This window comes from Erpetoichthys calabaricus, chromosome 5 (assembly GCF_900747795.2).
Source record: "Erpetoichthys calabaricus chromosome 5, fErpCal1.3, whole genome shotgun sequence".
NCBI lineage: Eukaryota > Metazoa > Chordata > Cladistia > Polypteriformes > Polypteridae > Erpetoichthys > Erpetoichthys calabaricus.
Genome location: NC_041398.2, coordinates 211,257,062 through 211,278,040, shown reverse-complemented (window position 1 = coordinate 211,278,040; position 20,979 = coordinate 211,257,062). Strand labels below are relative to the sequence as shown.

Here is a 20,979-nt window from a genome sequence, read left to right as displayed (position 1 = left end):
ATCTAATGATTACCTGAAGGTGATGATGTCAAAGTTCCCAGTATAGAGTCTTGCTAGAAGCATGGCCAGGTCATTAGCCTCAGAGCCACTGTTTGTCAAGTAAACAGACTAGAAAAAGCAGGTTAAATGGTACTCTTACATGAAATGTTAACACAAACATTACATTATCTGCTGCAAAATTCTGTCAGTTTAAATATGGTTGTTTTAACATTATTTGAAAGATACTAAACATTTCAATTTCAATTCTTTATTGTCATGTGTACAAGTACCATGTACAATGAAATGCTTGCTTGCATGTGCCCCCGCAGACAGTGAACATAGACAAAAAAAAAAACAAAACTATGCAACACTTGAACTCAGACCTGTGCAGAGTATTGTCAGCTATAGTATTAATGCCTCTTGCCTCTGTGTCTTAATTTTCTAGGTAGTACACTGTACATATCAAACCTTGAATTTCTTAAGATTTTAGTATCATACATATATTAGATATCAGGTATGTTCAGATGAATTAGTCTCTTGGGATTTGTGCAATGGCAGCTAGAGACAAATTTATTTTACTACATCATCCCCTCTACACTAAATATTTCAGCATGATAATGAACTACAAACTGAACATAACCAATTAAACAAGAATCATGCTATTTTTAGTTCTTTTAAATATCCAAGTAATTACATAATATGGCCCAATAGCAAGTATGCATTTTGTAATAATAATAATAATAATAATAATAATAATAATTATAATTCTTTACATTTATATAGTGATTTTCTTGCTACTCAAACCACTTTATATAGAGGGGAACCAATTCAATGACCACCAATGTGTAGCACCCACCTGGATGATGCAATGTCAGCCATTATTCCCCATATTAGCTATTAGGTGGTGAAGGGGTGAGAGATAGTCAATTACAGACAGTGGATGATTAGGGGCCAAGAATGGAAAAGGCCGTGATGGGCAATTTAGTCAGGACATTGGGATAAACCTCCCTCTTTTCGAAAGATGCTCAGGGATCTTTAATGACCACAGAAAGTCAAAATCTTGCTGCTTTTTAAATCTTATCTGAAGGATGACACCATATTTACAGCACAACGTCCCTATCACTGCACTGGGGTACAGTAGTGTGGTAAGGCTACAGAAAATTGATACAGGAAATTACAAAGAAAAGTCATTATTAATGCAAATAAGTAATGATGGCCTACAGCAATGGAACGCTGACAAGATTTTAGAGGATATCCTATAGCAAACATGCTCAGAGACAATTAACAAGGTAATAAATATGTCGTAGTAATAAAATCAAGAGATATTAATTTTAATCTCAATACTGTTTTGCTCATTTCTGTAATGTTGTTTGTTCAAGTCGATATCCCTCCCTTGTGTATTTTATATCAACCCATGATCCACTTGGCATATATTTTGGGTTTGGGGATTGCTCAAAATTCCCCCAATCTAAAAACTTAATCATATTCCAAAGACAATATACTAGCATATACTGTAATTGCACATTTGTTTGATTTATTACGGTTGAATTGCTTTTCCATTAATCTACTTTCTATGTCTGTACAATTACAACTTCCATGGGCACATTCTACAAAAAAACCCAGGATTTTGCAGGAGTTTTCCAGTCATCAGTTCCTCATACTTTAAGTATGGCCCCTGTTGGTTGCCTCCTTACTCTCATACCACACACATACCTGTGCTATCTTAAAATTCCTTTTCCTACCAAGTAACCAGTAATACAAAAAGATCTTGATACATTCCACAAATACAATATCTGTGAATACATCTCCACTACTATTTAAAATTTGGAAAGTTTCTGAAATTCAGTATGCATTTGATCTGATGCAGATGGGTTATATCACAGTTCTGAATTATTAATTATAACATCTCAATAAATCACATCACTTAACTGAATGAGGTACTGGATAGATCTGGAACTAGCAAGGCTTTCAAGAGGATGAGAGTTTGCAACAAAATTTATATCCCCTTGAAAAGCATTTACCTTTAGAGGTTCTGGAAAAAGTGCTGCAAGTTTTTCACAGTATTCGTGAAGTGGACTGTGGAGATAGATATTTGTTGTATGCCACAGTCGTTCCATCTGTTTCTTTGCAGCTGCATTAACTCTCCTATAAAATGGAAAGAAAAAATGCTAAAACTATAAACTAAGAATTTTATAAACTATTTCTGTTTATTAAGATGGTAAAAAAATAACATTTGCTATTGCTTCATTGATGACTATAGCCACATAACTCTTTTAATTCAAGTTATATAGTAATATGAAAAAGTAAGTACATTCTTTCATGGTTTTACATGTTATGGCAAAAACAAAAATGATCTAGTTCTCACTAAGTCCTAAAATTTGTATAAATCTAACATCAGATGACAAATGCTGACTGATGTTTTTTAAATAATGGCAAACATACATTGCACTTTTAATTTAAGTCTCTCTTTCTGGAACAACATCAAAGTTGTCATACAAGAACAGTCCTTTACTTATACAATCACCTTTAAAATCATCCTCTTACATCATAAAGCTGACACTCTATACACATAGGTACACAATTTCACATTTTTAAATAATAGTTAAAAAAAATTCTTGATGACTGATTGGGAATGGCAAAGGGTCTTTTTCCTTCAAACACGGGATTTTGCATGCATTTTGGGCATTCCAACTTTAAGGAGTCAGAGATAGACTTTAGACACAGAGATCTTTATTTGTTCCCAGGAAGTAATCTGGATTTTTACAGAAGCTCTTTAAATAGGTAGATAAGTAAATAAATAAATAAATACACACACTTTGGTCTGAACACACACTAGGATGACTATAAAGCAAGAATATTAAAAAGAAAGAAACTTCTGACTTGGCTGTCACAGTCCCAGTGAAGCATTATGCAGAAAAATTGCTTTTGGTATATTGAAGCCTCTGCTATAGTGGGTCCGCGATGAAACAGCTGATCAGTTTTTGAATGAATACATAATTAAATAGCTGGCTTGATTTTCGTTCAGTGTACATGCTATGGGAGGATAGTGTTTTGATTGAAACGGAGCATGTCTGCACGTGAGGTTGTGTTCTGTCTGAATTGTTTCATGATTGAGGCGCTGCACCCATGGTGCCATTTAAGAGAGCCGACACAAAGAAAAGGGAAGATCAAAAGAAAGGCAAAGAATGGAAGTTACAAGAGAGAAAGGAAAGAGAACAGTAAATAAACTAAAGGAAGCGAAGGTTAAAGGACAGAAGAGAAGCAAGCAGGAAGACAGGACAAAGAGCCAGTGGAAGAGCAAGCAAGAGAAAAGGCAGACAGCTGGGAGGGGAACCCCTTGAGGAGAGCATGTGGGTGACACTCGGGGCTGCTGAACTGGATCACTCAGGGAGCTGGAGTGATCGGGGTGTGAGCAACTCTCTGGGGAAGTCCAGGAAGGCAGCAGGAATCAGAGATTCGGGTTTGGGAGCCTTACTGTGAGCCACGGACAGTAAGGACCTGAGCCTGGGTCCGGATGAGGAGTCCTGCTGGTGAGACATGGAACAGCAGGGTCCCAGGCCCGTTTAAGAAGGTTGTCTATGCCTGACAGTTTGGTGTCTTCTCTTCCTGCAAGGTCCGGTCAGGATATGGGGAGGAAGCACCAGGATAGAGGAGTTGCACCAGGGTTTGGATATTTTTTAAAAGGATATTTTTCTGCTTGAGTGATCTTAATCTTATTTTAGTGAATTTACTTATTGGGACTTTTAATTTCCACTGGATATTGTTTTTATGGATTATTTATGGAAGACTCACTGCACTGTTTTGAACACTTTGATTTTTAATAAAAGTACTGTTCATTTTCACAACTACCCCTTGCTTTATGTGTTGTGTCCTCATCCCCTGACTCAACCTTCGGGTACGTTACAGATGGTGGTGGATTCAAGAGGCTTCCTGGAAGGACCCGATAGTGTGGGGCCAACCCGCACCATCATAGAGCTGCAGTAGTGTCTCTTGACACACTTCTGCTGAAAAATGAATTGCCTAAAAGTCCCCAGTGTTAGTGTGTGAGAGAGGATGTGCAGCATTATTCATAATGGCACTCAGTTTTGTTTTAGTTCTCTCCTCTGGGAGTCAAGAGTGTGTTCGATCATCGTGATTGCCCTTTTATTAGATTTTTGATTTGGTGGGCCTCTCTTGAAGTGATGCTACCAGCCTAGCTCACTACAGCATAGAAAATCGCACTGGTCATCATAGAGTTATAGAAGATATGAAGGATGTCACTTCCATATTAAAGGAACGCAGTCTCCTAAAGAAAAAGAGCCTGCTTTGCCCTTTCTTATATAGTTCCTCTGTGTTCCAAGACCGGGCCAACCAGTTATTAATGTGGACCCCCAATTACCTGTAGGAGTGGACCACACCTACATCCACTCCTTGATTAGTGACTGGAAATAGAGGCGTTTTGGTGCAGCCAAGTCAATAACCAGTTCCTTGGTTTTTCTGATGATAAGATGCAGACAATTCTCTATGCACAAAGAAACAAATTCTGTCACCTGACTCCTATACTCTGCCACATCTCCTTTATTGATACGCTCCTTAAGTGCAGAATCATGTGAGAATTTCAGCAAGTGACATGACCTTGTGCTATATTTGTAATCAGAGGTATGCAGAGTGAAGAGAAAAGGAGACAAGGCTGTTCTTTGTGGTGCTCCAAGAAAGCTATTTGTTTAAAAATGAATGACTGCGCTGCAGCAGTGACAAACTTAATGTTGTTCCAGAAGTAACAGAAGCCTGACAACATCAGATCAACACCCTTATTTCTTTTTAATTAATTAGTTAGTTAGTTGGTTGAATGGAGATATCTACTTACCTTAGTGTGCATGTTTGGTTTCGGTGACAATATACCTACATCAATTACACTACTTTATAGTAGTCCAGAAGCCTTAGTCTGGATAAACAACACAAATTCTAATTATTTCAAATTAGAATGCGAAACCAGACCAGATTCCTACTGAACCTCTAGCTATTCAGTTCAAGATATTCAGAAAAAAAGGGATTGTATAGTGAAGGTCTTGAACTGAAAATTTTCATGCTGATGAACAATGCTTTCTTTATATTTCAGACTTCTATTCATATTTGCCAATAAATCTGAAATGACTTAAACACAACAACAATCACTAACAGGCTATAGTAAGACCTTATGAGAGCTGTGCATAAACGCGTCCTCAAACTTCAAATAAATAAAGAGATGATTCAAGGAGGGGTATCCTCCAAAATTTTTCCAATACTATATATAAGACTGATGCACTCAGACAAAACTATTGCTTCAAGTGAAGCTAAAATTGCTGAATAACTGGGTAAATTTAGTTTACACATGGCTTCTGCATATTATTTGGTTGTGATTTAAAAAAAAAAAAAAAAAAGTAAATTCTGTTATGTGCTATTTGTCTCCTGCATTATGATTATTACATAAAGTATATCTAAAGACCTGGTGTGCTTTCAAGTAAAAAACATCAGTGTACTTTGTCCATGTGACAATGCTATAAGTGCAAAACAATTCTTAGATACTTGCAAATATAGAGACCACAGAACTGTAAGATTATGGGATTTTCAATAAGTTTTTATGTTTGCTTCTAGATTTATACATAAACCTTTGCAGGGCAATTTGAATATGCTAATCCATATGGTATTGCATCTATCCTCTTCATTTGAGCTAAATTCAGTTGAGGATCATCAGAATTTGTCTTTCATGGCAGTTCTAAAAGAGTGTCGCTTTTAAATAGATATTTAAAACATAAAAAAGTAACAGAAAAGTTACTTTTTGTTAAGGGAGAGTAAAGAAGAAAATGTCTAATTCAATTCACTATTTCATGCCTTCACGCCAGTAGGGTGATTTTGTATGTAATTACTAGCTGCTGAATAGTAGGACTTAATGTACACCGTGAACACCACCAAATAGAAACATATGTGAATAAATTACTTACGGATGGCAATGTCCAACACTGACAGTGGCTACTCCAGAGAAGAAATCAAGATAGCGTTTTCCATTGAGGTCCCACAGCCACTGCATGAATCCCTGACGTATGCTCACAGGTTTCTTGTAATATGTATTAACCATAGTTGTAGGGCCACAGTAACGTTTTCTGATCTCCATCATCTGTTGCTCCGAAAGAAACTAATAGAAGATTGAAGAACATTAAATACTGCACTTAGTTCAAAGTTTTAGACATACCAATGTTACTATATCTCCGATCCCTGAACAGTCAATCTTAATAGTCTATTTCACTGGTTCAATTAATGCTGAATGTAATATGTATAATAAAGTCTGTGTGTCTAGTTCCTCTGAGCAATCGGATTGGTCAGTTTGGCTTTAGTATGATTGGTAAGACACACAAAGAGGAGAAACGGCATGCAAAGAGTCACCTTCAATAATGGTAAATATAAAAGTGGACAGGAGGTTAGGAAGGCACCTAGAAAATAATGACGGAGGCTACAAAGCAGGCTTTATGCTAACAAGCACATAAGGTTACTGAGAAAAGGCGTTGAAGGTACACATAGTGCAAGACATTGCAAATATTTTTAAATTGTTCTATTACCAGTCTTCAACAGGTAGTGTACCCAGTAGTTTTTAAACATCTAACTTCCAAATACTATGTTTGAAAAAGGTTTCTAACATAAACTCTATAGGTACCACCCAATAAAGCAGGTTTTCTGTACCTTATAAAGGATGCACTCGTTCAGCAATAATCTCCTTATACATAATACACAAGACCATTATCATAAAAACAACCAAAAGCTGGTTTTGCATCAAATAGGACAGAAATGAAATTAAGGAAAAATAAGCCCTGGTTTTCCTTAGTAACTGCATAGGGAGAAACTGATGAAAAGATTTGTGCAAAGTAATAAAAAAAAAAAAAAAAAACACGTACACATGCACAGAGCTGAAAGTTTTAAAGGCCTCTTTACAATCAACACATAACTTTTAGAAAATATACATCTATATATAAAATAGAATGTCCGTCTGTCTATATATTAAGGAGCACTACACAAAAAATAAATTGAATTGTTGGACAAACACGGTGTTTTTCCAATGAATTTTTGATTTTTCTTCTGCTAATTGTTTTTTTCTAACTTGACACTAGAATTGTCCTTTATTTTTCATCTAAATTCTTTTTCCTCTCTAAATACTTAAAGGCCAGAATTACTGTTCATGTGGCTTAATGTTGACCATCATCCACTTCTAAACAAAAGGAAGAGAAACCAACTTTAAATCCTATTAACTCTGCACAAAAAACAAAATCAAAAATGTTCAGAGGAGCTATGTCCCTGTCTGGTAGTCACAAGGGACCTCTGTTTATCACATACTGTACTATATATAATACTTTGCTCCCGAAGTCATCTGTTAAGAGTATGCACGCATGTACATGGCAATGCCACCTGCATCATAGCAACGAGCTATCCCCAGTACACACAAAGATGCGATCAACATGTAATACTGTGAGCACCAAAACAACATATGAATCTTATACAAAAGCATGATTAATATATATGCACCACAACACACACACAAGAAAAAAAAAATTCTGTAATATCTAATTTTTGGAGGAACAACAAAATTAGTTATTTACACACAATATTATTCGCCCTTATTTCGAACAACCTTAATGATAAAGTATCACAAGAAAGGCTAATCATCAAATTAGAACATTCTTAAGTAAAATCCTAGAAAGGCAGTCATTATACAGCTAAATGGTCACTTGAATAAACATTCTGTTCTTGACAAGTTTCAGTCAGATTTTGGAACAAATCACAGTACGGAAACTGCACTCTTTAAAGTAGTAAATGACTTGTGGGTTAATGTGGACAGAGGCCGTTTAACTGTTCTCACCCTCTTAGATCAGAGTGATACCACTGATCATAATATTCTTATAAAATTGCCTTAGTCAGTGGGTGGGCCTCTCTGGTAATGTCTTAAATTACTCTTACATAACAGGTAGACAATTCTTTGTTAGTTGTGGTAATTATACTTCAAAGACATATGATATTCTATTTGGTGTTCCACAAGGATCTATCCTGGGTACACTGCTGTTTTGTACATGCTTCCATTAGGTCAGATTATCTCAAGGCATAACGTGAGCTACCACAACTATGCTGACAACACACAGCTGTATTTATCAATAGCGCCTGATGACCCTGACTCTCTTAGTTCACTGAACCAATGTCTTACTTGTGTTTCTGAGTGGATGAGTTGTAATTTTCTCAAACTAAATAAGGAGAAAAAAATGGATATAGTGAGGGTATTAGAAATAAACTTGATCCATTAGGCTTAAAAGTCAAAACAGAGGTAAAGAACTTAGGGGTGATTATTAACTCTGACCTAAATTTTAAATCACACATTAATCGGATCACTTGGACAGAATTTTTTCTCTTAAGAAATATAGCAAAAATTAGACACTTTACAACTTTGCAAGATGCTGAAAAATTAGTTCACGCTTTTGTTTTCAGTCGGCTAGATTACTGTAACGCACTCCTCTCAGGAATACCCAAAAAAGACAAAAGGCAAATACGGTGGAGCACTGCTAAACTGCTAAAAACTCATTTTAACATGGCTTACTTATAGCTTCTTTTTAATGTAACCCTGATATTCTGTATATGCATTTCATTATCATTTTTATAATGGCTCCACAATCCGTACTAACCCCTACTTTCTCTGCTGTTCTTTTTCCAGTTTTCTGTGGTGGCGATCTGCACCACCACCACCTGATCAAAGCACCATGCAGTCCCTACATTGATGGATTGAAGGCCAGATGTCTACATGAACATCATCTTACTCTTCCACGTGAAGCCTGAAAACAATGAGGACTGATTTAGATAATTTATGTTAGGAAGAATGCCCAGTGGGGGGTGAACGGCCTCATGGTCTCAGAACCCCTGCAGATTTTGTTTTTTTTTGGTTTTTACTGAACTCCCGGCCATCGGACCTTACTTTATTCTTTGTTACTTGGTATTGCCTATTCTAAGTGGGTTGCACAAAAATTCACATAGCAATCATAAAAATGGTGTCTACACATTTTTGGAATGTGAACTTTTAGATACAGGAAGAACAGGTAAACTAATTATGAATGGACTGGGATTTGAATCCAGGACTTGGTACTATTGTCATATGACATATAAACACTGTGCCACTCCTTAAAATGTAATTTAATCTATAGATGCATTCATATTTGCGTGTATTAGCAGATACCAGCTATTTATCTAGACAAAACTCTGATTAAGGTAGATATTTGGCAAATACAATTTAATACAAGTAACTGAAAACGGTTACATATAGGAAATAAATTGTATACAGTATACTGTCATTACACAATGGTATGTCTAATGCCAGAAAATGCATATTGATTATGATGAGGCCAAGGAGTCATATTGGAGTCATCAAAGACACAAAAACAATTTTAAAAGTCAGTAGAATGATGGGTTGTACAGTATGACCAATTAGGTACAAGTCACAAGAGGTCAGAATTGTACTTGTGCTGTGTGCACCTTTGCTCTCTCTGTTAGGATGAGTGCGTAAGAGTACAACAAAAACTCCAGAATAACAGATACTAGACAAATTCTACTACTGCAGGTTATGAGCTATGATGAATGTTTGAAAGCTTGAAAAATTTGCTTAACACAAAAAGATGATATGAAAAACTAATTGAAATTGTGATGGTAATGTTTAAAATACCAGCTACTTTATTAAATTATTCACCAACAGCATGGCACTTCCACTATTGTATGAAGCGGTTAATTTCATATAAATGTTAGAAGTAACTGTAGTAGATATTCACAGAATGCTACTCTCTGTGAACAATGGTTTATTGCATGTTGCTCAAAGATACAAGTAAGAATTTCACTAATAATAATTTTGAACTTGACACATGATAATTTGGTAATGACTTACATTTCTAAAAACTGGAAAGTGTTAAAATCTAAAGAACACAATTGCAAAAACATGTGCAATTGGTGAGGCAAAGTACAATATTCTTAAAGCCTACTTAATTTAATTAAGGGTTTAAGGGGTCCAGAGCCTGTCCTAGCAGCACTTGGTTTAACGTACGAAACAGCCCAGGGCAGGGCACCACTCCATGCAGGCACAACTAATGCACATACCCACACTTACACCGTACCATTCTAACATTGCCACTTAAAACACAGGTCTTCGGAGATACGGGATGAAAACATATATAAATGTGGAAAAGGTATATAAGGGCAATGTCCAGGTACACATAGTCTAACAATAATTTACACACACTCTATAACCAGATACAAGAATGCCATTTCCACCCCATGTCAATGTTTAACTCAAAAAAGGATAATCATTTTTAAAACCACACTCCTTGAGAAATCATCAACTTTATAACAAAAATGATAATTTTCTAGGACAGACCACAGTATATAAATAATTTTTTTTCATAGCTGACCTTATACTCTTCAGGTGTGAATTCACAAGGTGGCAGTTGTGGGCAGTCTGCTGGCAAATCATTTATTGCAAGCTGTTGTTTCAGAGCACCTAAATAAAAAGACACCTTAGTCACAATTTGTTTTCTTGGTCTCAGAAATGGAAGAACTCCTCCAATAAATTTAAATAAAGCAAATCCATTTAAAACAATATATAATACATTCTTAACTGGATCATACAAACAACTTTAGGTAATACTACAACAGCTACAATCCCCTTAATCACCACTGGCTGATGGAATAATTATGCATTTTTGTATAATTCTTTGCAAACGTTTTAGAGCAAGGCTGAAAGTTGGACACATTTCCTGATGCCAACATATCACATGTAGTGGAATGGTGATCTAAATCTAACCCTACATGCAAAAGATTATTACATACAGATGCAAAAAATTATAATATGACATCTACTCAGCCATCCATTTATTTTTTGGTATTCTGGCCTACCCAATTCAGTATTGTAGGGGTTGAAACATGTCCCAGCAGCATTAGACCAAATTCAGGAATCAACCATAGACAGTCCAACTGTAAGTCACACATCCACATTTTTCACATATGAGGCATCAACTTAGAGTAGGTATTTTGAATTTAATTTATAATATGAAATATATGCATCAAGATAAAGTATACTGATGTTACACTTTGAAATGCAACCTTAACTGTGTTACTAAAACAAATTAAAAAATAAAATGTTGCCTAACAGCTTAGACGTCTTTTTCTGTATTTCTTTGGCAAGGTCACAGCCAAGATCATCTTGTGGCTTTAGGTTTTTGTTCCAACCAATACTTGTTTTACCTGGACTCCAGTGGTAAAAAAAATTGGCTATTTTTCTATTTTATACAGTATGTTTGATGTGCCAATCTCTACATTATAATATTTTAGAAAATACCTATTAATCAGAATGTAACAAGTGTGAAAATGAGAGGCAAAAAGGGAACTCATGCATTGCACTCTCTTTCTGATTACATAACAGAAAAATTCAAAAAAATTGTTAAAGCTGAAGTACAGTTCGATTCAGTCATCACTAACTGTTAGCTAAATGACACTTAGTGTTTTTACGTGCGCTTCCTGCTTATTTACAGAAAAATGCCATGTAAAAGCCTATTCCGATTAGAGAAATTGAGTTATTGACCTCCGAGAAAGCAGATTAACAAAAGTAGATTTCTCTGTGAATAACCCAATTATGTGGCCTGTGCATGAGTTTACTACGCATATGTTTTCAGTAGCCACGGGAAGAGGGGTTCACAGAATACACTTCCAGAGGCATATGTTTGGGTGATCGCACTATTCCTTCTCCTGGCCAAAACAACCTGTCTCAATATTTAAGAAACCGGAAAATTTATGTTAATGAGCTGAAGTTGCTGAACTCAGTGATACAATCATGAGAGTAGTAGGGTAACATATTTAAAGTAACATGCGTTAAGGGTACTGATTATGTTTTAAAGTAACGAGTAACCTAACACATATCTTATTGAAGAAAAATACTTGTGTTGTTATTACTCCAGCAGCACTGGATGTAAGGCAAAAAGAATACATACTGGGTCCTTTGCAGTGTTTGCTGCATGCAATCCGGTAACAGAAACCTATAAATAAAGAGTCAATTTGACTAAAAATATTTATAAGATACAAGAAAATTATCACAAGGATCGAAACTAGGAAATAAATTAAATTTTCATGATATATAAATCTAATGAAAAGCTCAAGATTCCTGAAAAAAAGCTTGCAGCCAAAGCAGTCTCCTAAATTAGAAAACCACCAAGTTAAACATTGACTCTTGCTACTTTTCCTAGTAAGCATCTTCTTTTGAGGTTAACAAAACTGTTAGATTTCACTTACAGTACATGTTGATACCACAGCATTCATATCACCGAAAAATGTCATTTTAGCCTCATCTTTAATGTTGTACCATAGCTGTGCGCTGTGACCAAGCATTGTAATGTACGCTGATAGTATGTGTATTTAAAGGAAAGTGTTTTTATTGTATATAGTACTTTCAAAAAGTATTCAGATACCTTCACTTTTTTTTTTTTTTTTTACATTTTGTTATACTGCAGCCTTATGCTAAAATCTTTCAAATTTATTTTTGCTTCATCAAGCAGCACTCAATACCTCACAATGACAATGTAAAAACAGAATTTTACACATTTTGCAAATTATTTGAAAATAAAAAAACATGGAATATCACCGTCACACAGACCTTCTGCTATGACAATGAAGTTTACATCTGATTCTATTGCTCATTGAGATGTTTCTTTAACCAGTTTGGAGTCCATCTATGGTCCAGTCAATTGAATTGACATGATTAGGAAAAGCAAACACCTAAGGTCCCCACAGTTGATAATATGTATCAGAACAAAAACAAAGCCCAAGTTCTAAAGAATTGCTTAAAGACAGGAGTTTGTCAAGGCAAAGATGCAGGGAAAGCAGCAAAAACATTCCGCATCATTGAAGGTTTCCAAGAGCACAGTGCCCTCCATAATTCTGAAATGAAAGAAGTTTGGAATAACTATGACTCTTCCTAGATCTGGTCACTTGGCCAAAATGAGCAATGGAGAAAGAGGTTCTTGATCAAGGACCCAATGGTAGCTCTGGCTATGTACCAGAGAACCTGTGTGGAGATGAGAGAAACTTCCAGAATGACAACCATCACTGCAACACTCCACTGATCTGGGTAGAAACCTTTCCTTAGAAAAATATACTGTACAAGAAAGCCAGCTTGGAGTCTGCAAAAGGACACCTAAAGGACTCCTGGACTATGTGAAACAAAATTCTCTGAAATGAAGACTGAACTGCTTGGTCTCTAAATGTCATGTCTAGAGGAAACCAAGCATCACTCATCACCTGTGCAATGTCATTCCAACTTCAAGCACAATGGTGGCACCATAATACTGTGGAGTTACTTTTCAGCTTCAGGGACTATGTGTCTAGTCAGCATTGAAGTAAAGTTGAATGGAGAAAACTATAGAGATATCCTTAATAAAAATCTGCTTCAGAACGTGCTGGACCCACACCTTCTGATCTCATCGATATTTAAATCAATGGATCACTAGAAGTCCCCATTCACTCATGGACCGTCTTTTAAGGACATTGGAGCTCTGCAACATTAAAGAAGCCAAACTCTAAATCAGCAGACACTGATCAATTTCTTTTTAGTATGACTGCACTCATTTTTATTAAATGGAACATCCATTGGGACCACCTCATTTCTTTGCTCATTTATTATTTTAAAATGTTTATTATCATGATTGGAACAATTTGTACAGTGCATATACATATTCAATAAACCAGCTGTGCAGTGGGGGACACCATAGCATCACACTAGTTCGAATGGAACAATGTGAGGTATTTTACCATCTATATATATAATTCACTAAGCCGCCGACAAGTAGCCACCCATGGAAAGCACGCAAGACAGCCACGCCCACCAACTCTAAGACCATTGGATACAACGACAACTCGCAGAGCCACGCCCACCAACTCGGATGCGACACCTCTGAAAACGCCGTCATTTATGTTCGTTTGAGCTACAGTCCACATGCACCCCTGAGCCACGTTGACTTTTCGGTTACGACCGCGTGCACCATCGCAAACTGTTTTACACGCTACATACAGCAATTCGCATCCGCGACAAACATGCGTCTTCTTAGATGGTCCTGCAGGAACACGGAAAACGTTTCCCCGCCCACCAACACTCCTTATTCCCCGGCCTGCGTCCACCCTCGCTCTCTAGGCATTCACACTGCCTGCTCATGTGCCCGGATGCTACAACTCACCGACCACCCAGCAAGTCGTTTCGTCTGTGCTAGGAGTCCACATGCACCTCTGAGCCACGTTGACCTTTCATTATTCTTTTTGGTTACGACACCCAACCGCGTCCACCATCGAAAACCATGGGAATGAAACAACGAAGCCCCGCCCAGAAACTCAACCCCTCCTCTCACGTGATAGGGAACGCACCTCAGAGCACTGCCCGCCAACTCGAACAGCTCATCAAACACATACTCACTTGCTTTGGTCTGTGCTGCGGTCCAAATCCAGCTGTGAGCCACGTTGACTGTTCATTTGCCCTCCATGGCTACCGCTTCAAATGTTTTTCATGGAAACAACACTTCTTTCAATGTTATACAGATTCCTCCACGCGCGCTACACTGAATGGATCAATGTGTGTCTACCCGGCGCAGAGAGGCGTGGGTGAGCCGTTGAACCCCATTCGTGCTGGAAACCGGGGCTTGCATTTGTTCTGCACGAACAAGGAATTCCCAGTAAGTGCGGGTCATACGTTCGCACTGATTACGTCCTTGCCCTTTGTTCACCCCCCTTCGCTACTACCATGGTCGGGTGACAAAAAAAACGGTGTCAATCCAGCTGTGAGCCACGTTGACTGTTCATTTGTCTTCCATTGCCACCGCTTCAAATGTATTTCATGGAAACAACACTTCTTTCAATGTTATACAGATTCCTGCATCAGGTAACTGCACGCGCGCTACACTGAATGGATCAACGTGTGTTTACCCGGCGCAGAGAGGCGTGGGTAAGCCGTTGAACCCCATTCGTGCTGAAAACCGGGGCTTGCAATTGTTCCCCATGAACGAGGAATTTCCAGTAAGTGCGAATCTTACGCTCGCACTGATTACGTCCCCGAGATGAATGCGCGCCCCCGCGCTGAGTGAAAAGCCAATGTATATTGAGTCTAGAAAACATGATCAGCAAGTCTTTGATAGGTTGCAACAAAATGATGAAAGTACGGGCGCATTTTTTTCACACAAGCTGTGTGTGTGTGTGGGGGTGGGTGGGTGTTAGTTAGTTAATTAGTTACTCGAAGGATTTCAAGATTTAATATGCACAAGCAGTAACACTGCAAAAGCAGCCCAAACCAGAAAAGACGGCTGGCAAAAAGTGGCTGACAAATTAAACGCATGTGCATTGTACTTACTGAAAGCAGCGTTACGGATTTTGCAAATGTTCATTTTTTTCCCTCTGCTTAAAAAACATTAAAAAAGCGGCGTGATTATGCGGCGTATACTACGCCGCGGGTTGGTATGTGTAATAAAAAAAGTTTTCTCTGTAACAGCAGAAGGGATGAAATAAAGGAGTAAGAGGGGGTTGGTCGCTTCAGTGCAAAACCAGCTACAAAGATTGGAATGTCTGGGATGATAGCGAAAGAATGTGCAAAAACCTGTTTCTCATAAAGAGTTTCAGAATGTTATGGGAATACAGTCAAGGCTATGTACTTGTTTTTCACTTCGAGGGGCTTCATTGCAAGCAACGCTTGTTATTGTGTGTCTTCTGATACTAGGCACCGTCTCAGTGAGGGCCAAGTAGAAGAAAAACAATACTGCGTCCCGTGGAAGGGTGTGTGCTGAAACTGATCACTTCTGTATACACTGCTTACACGTAAGCCATTTTGGGCAAGGACACTCAATTAGTTTATAAGGGAAGGTTCCGCCCTCAGTTTCTTCGGAAGCTCAACCGTGGGGAACGTGCACACCGCCCGGTATTGGACCAGGCTCACGAGTTGATCCTCTGACGAGACTGACACGCGGGCTCCCTCAGTCTACTGGTCTAGGATGATGGCTCTGGGTCTTTTGATATTACTGTAAGTCAATAGTATAATTCATATATCTGTATTACTGTAAGTCAATAGTATAATTCATATATATATATATATATATTACTGTGAGTCAATAGTACAATTCCTATATCTGCATGTATATTGCTATTATATTGTATGTAACTGATACCATATTTGAACAAGTAAACAATTGAAGTATTGGACCTTTCCTCTCTGATTCTTGCCTGCTTATTTTCTGTTAAAACCTTTGAACCATTTTCCCAAACTAAAACAGTATGCAACGTGCAAAACAGTTTGTTTGTTGCGGATAATTTGCCTTTTATTTTTACACAAAGACAATTTCCTGTTAGATTGGCCTTTGCGATGACAATTAATATGAAACAGGGCCAAACTTTCAAAAAGATATGCATGTATCTGCCAAAACCAGTTTTCAGTCACGGACAGTTGTATGTTGCTCTCTCCAGAGTTCCATCTTTTCATCCACTTACTGTTGTATCCTCAAAACCAACACTTTTAGACAACTGTGTCTTTCCAGAACTGTTCAGCCATCAATGAATGATTATGCGGCGTATGCCTGCAGGAACACGTGCGAGCGAGCGAGTGACACACACACACACACACACACACACACATACAGGCGCACACGCGAGAGAGAAAGCACTGGACGCATATGAATAATAATACCTCATTACATTGATATACCAGTGTTTTCAGTATTCAAAGCACTATCCACACAGGGAGGAACCATGAAGCGAACCCAAAATCTTCCACAGTCTCCTTACTGCAAAGCAGCAACACTACCGCTGCGCTACAAAGCAGTTAAAGAATGCACCGGGCTCGATTTTGTTTTCACTTCTGTTTACAGCGATCGGGTCGTAGATAGCATTATTGCAATGTTACTTTTCTTGGTGCCTTATTACATTACGGATGTTTCACATGTTCATTTTTTTCCCTGTGCTTAAAAGACATTAAAAAAGTGTTTCTCAACTGTGACTCTGGAACAACTTAGTACGCAAGCTATATTAAGCGTCAACAACGAAGACTCGCTACACCTTAATGAACAAGTGCTGAAACTTATCCCTACCAATGAAGTAACTTTCACCAGCGTGGCCTCTATCGTCACAGACGATCTCACTTTCAGTCACGGACAATTGTATGTTGCTCTCTCCAGAGGTCCATCTTTTCATTCACTCACAGTGCTATCCACAAACCCACCCCCATTTGGACAACTGTGTCGTTCAGGAAGGGTTCACCCATCAATACATAATTATGCGGCGTATGCTACGCCGCGGGTTGGCTAGTTCTACTAAATTTGTTAAATCTGCTCTTAACCTCCTTGTTGTTATGTTCTCCCCAAAAAATGCTCAAAAAGCTTTGCATTTTTTTTGAACAAGAAAAAATGATATTACATGTAACTGAACTATGGTAGTACCAAAACATCAACATGATTACAGTAGGAAAGGTATGTCTAGTGTCCACTACTGCACTGATACAGATTTAGTACACTTGCTTCATGTTTTAAAACAATCATCAAAACATGCAGCTAGATATTGCAATTGGGGCAGAAAAAGTGCGTTTCATTGTCTTATATTAATTTTTCTGTTGCTTGTACATAAGAGGGTAGAACGTAAGTGCCTAATCTGCACGCTTGATGCTGCCCATTGTGTTATTGTAGACTACTACAGCTCAATGCTTAGTGATGTCCATATTTCGTCTTTGGCAAACATTGACACTTGCTGCATTATGAAATATTTTTAATTATAACATATTTTTGCATAAATACATTCATTTATTTAAATTCATTTGTGAATTTCCCCTTGGGATTAATAAAGTACCTATCTATCTATCTATCTATCTAAATAAATACCATATATGCATATACAGTTTAGGGTACTGATGTGTTTTTTATATACAATGCTTTGCAGTCTCAAAAAAGCTTAAGAGACATCACTTTAGACTAGGGTAAACAGCCATAGCAAGTCTCGATATGCTGGTTAATAAACTTCAAACCTGCACATTGCAAAGGCATCAAAAATATGTTAGTTTGTGTTTGGGATCATTTCCCTACAGAAAGATTACATTTTCCCCAATCTTCAGTTTATTGGTACACTGAAACAGGTTTTCTTTCAGTATCTGCTTGCATTTTCAACCCTTCACTCATCCTTTTATTTTACAACACATAAACTGAAGATTAGTCCCTGCTGATGAAATGTAAAAGGGGGGGGGGCAGTGTTACATTTACACCATACATAACTGACCCCCAAAGGTCATGCAAAAAGACAAATTTCCCTCATGGATTAATAAAATATATCAAATTATCTCTTTGAACTTTGGCCTAAAAGCCAAAAAAGCCTAAAAGGTCTCAACTGACCAGAAAACCTTTTCCCATATCTCACATGGGTCAAACACATGCTTTTTGTCTAACTTGAGATGTGCAGTGTTTTTTTTTTTTTTCTTTTTGCTGAGAATTGGCTTCTTTTGTGCTACACTCCAATCCAGATTACTGTTTCACAGAACTCTTGACATGGTGCACTTTACTCCAGTCACAGCCAAAAAGCTCTGTAGTTTCTCCAAAGTGAACTATGACCTCTCTGTGGCCTCTCTTATACAGAAACATGCAGTCAGCATTTGGATGATTTGGCATAGCTTCCACAGTCTAACAATTGAACTAATGTCACCGACTGAGCACTGAGACAACAATAATACTTGTTTTGTGCCCCATTTCTGAAATTTGTGCATTTGTATTATTTTATTTAATTTTAAAGCCTTAATATACAATAATGAAAGCTGGTTTTACCTGTGTAAAAGTACAGCTTCTACAATTCTAGCACTGAAAATTATGTAGAAAGCACTTTTTTTTTTTAATGTGACATTAAAAAATTTATTTTGTGTCACAGTACTTTGAGAGAAAGATATTGTGATGCACAAAATTTCAGTATATGCTTTGTTATTCAGCAAAATTAGCGAACTGGTTTGCATATTTTTGCAAGGCTAAATATGCACTCTTGATAAAGATACCCATGGTACATTTATCTAATTGTTGGGACCACAGACAAACAACAATTCATACATGATAAGATCAAATTAACTTCAAGACACAATACTTAAACAACTTGAATACTGGAATGGACTCAAAAAGGTGCATGGTATTTCCAAGTTGTCTCACCACCATCAAGGTGTAGGTTGAGGCCTGGGTACAGCTCAAGTCTAGTGACATACAAAACTGAGATGGGGCCATACATACTAGACACCTTGGAAAATCAAACTGGCTTCTGTAGTGGGAACAACCCTTGGTGTTCTGCACAGTTGTGGCTCTGGAACCAGAGTTCTTAATCAAAGATGGTTTCTAACTGCCACATGACAGATGGCCTTTGGCAAGTATTGAGATAGTCATGAAAACCAGATAAGCACCATAAATTTGATGGTGAGATGGTGGAAGGAGTACCTGCTGGACAGACCCGGAAGAGCCTAATGCGTATTTATTCTGGGGACAACGTGTGAATGTCTCAGTTTGTAATGAGTCAGCTTTCACCTTGTGCTTCTTCTGCATCTTGCCAAATTTAGAGACATATAGTTTGAATGGACCCTTGCTTAAGCCCTAAGTAGTTGAGGTAATCACATGTAGTGGTGATGAAATGGTTGTTGGTGCCTGTCACAGGTGCATCCCCAAGAAGATCTGGAGGCATTACTGATAAACAATGCTGTAAAGTTGAAGAAAAATAAAGTGATATGTCCAGTACATGACTTTGCCCACAAAAACCGGTGAGTTTAGCAACAAATATGGATATACAACTTGCTGACCAATATTTTAGTATGTAGAATAGGAATGGGATTAATCGTATCTTGTTTACTGCATACAAGTTTGCGCAGAAACTTAAAATAATCTCTGGAGAAAAATAAACCGTTAACGAGTTATGTTAAAATCATTAGAACTATGCAGACAAACGCTAAAAAGTAATCAAATGGCGATTGGAATAGCCTTAAACGCATAAATTCGCTGAAAAGACGAAAATTAACTTTTGACTACGTCATTTACGATATAGGAGGGGGAAGGATTGCCAGTTACATTTTAATTCTCCAAAACTGATATTTATTCCTTAGACAAGTTATGTGTTGCAGCAGTCGAGCAACGTTTATTAGTTAGCGAGGCTGGTTAACTGGTCGAGAAGTGAGGAGCGAATACGCACAGACGCCCAGTTCATACTTCGAGTGCTTGAGACAAGATTGCATGCAGCCCCTCCATCTTGAACGTGAACGCTACTGTCTGTGGTTTGGGGTTGTTTTTTTTTTTTTTTGGAGCGCTTCCACGGCCGACCGGTCTTACTTACCAGACAAGCGATGAAATGTTGCCAAGGAGCTCGTCGAGTTGCAGGGGTGCTTAAACAGACACGAAGTGACGAGATTTCGAAACATAATTATTTTCTTTTACAAAATTCCAGTTAGCAGCCGCCTTTCTTTCTCCCCGACTCTTGTGGAAATTTAAAATCGAGAGGCTTTAGGACAGCTGGAGTCCGTGGAAGCAGAAAAGGGAGCACAACGACCGCCAACTAAATAGCAAGGGAACAAGTACAGCACTTCTAAAACTCTGGCGAGGAGCTTTTCCTAAATTCATCCTATCAGCGCAGAGCTTTGTGCCGTTACTAGGAAACTGCTGTTCATTTTAAATCATTAAGCTAATTCCCAGACAGATTCAAGTTAGAAATATTGGGACGATGTAGTACTTATACCGTGTTGAGAAAAATAGAAGGATTTAGTGTTAAAGAAAAAAAAATCGATTCTGCTTTCCATTTTAATCCGCTGAATTAGTTATGATGCTGAAGTTAGCTACTTATTCGCATTACAATTGCATTTTCAGTCTAGTGTGCCTGCGCCTGGCTGGTACAAGCCCTGGGTTGAGAGCTTCTATCCGTGCCAGTTTGGAATCAACCGTTATTTAACTCTCCAGAGGTCTT

General features: G+C 37.8%; 1 protein-coding gene across 2 annotated transcripts in view; it reads right to left on the bottom strand.

Moving 5' to 3' along the window:
* agxt2 (alanine--glyoxylate aminotransferase 2) overlaps positions 1-20,639 on the bottom strand; it is a 48,591-nt gene extending 27,952 nt beyond the window's left edge. The window contains exons 1-5 of one of the 2 annotated variants that reach the window (XM_028802474.2): positions 20,356-20,637; positions 10,419-10,507; positions 5,940-6,130; positions 2,001-2,124; positions 14-108 (exon numbers count right to left, since the gene is read on the bottom strand). In XM_028802474.2, the coding sequence (XP_028658307.1) occupies positions 14-108; positions 2,001-2,124; positions 5,940-6,130; positions 10,419-10,507; positions 20,356-20,440 (584 nt within the window). In that variant the 5' untranslated portion in view covers positions 20,441-20,637. Of the gene's footprint in view, positions 1-13; positions 109-2,000; positions 2,125-5,939; positions 6,131-10,418; positions 10,508-20,355 lie in introns of both variants that reach the window. The other variant, XM_051928274.1, reaches the window with a different exon arrangement.
* Between the last annotated feature and the right edge of the window lie 340 nt (positions 20,640-20,979).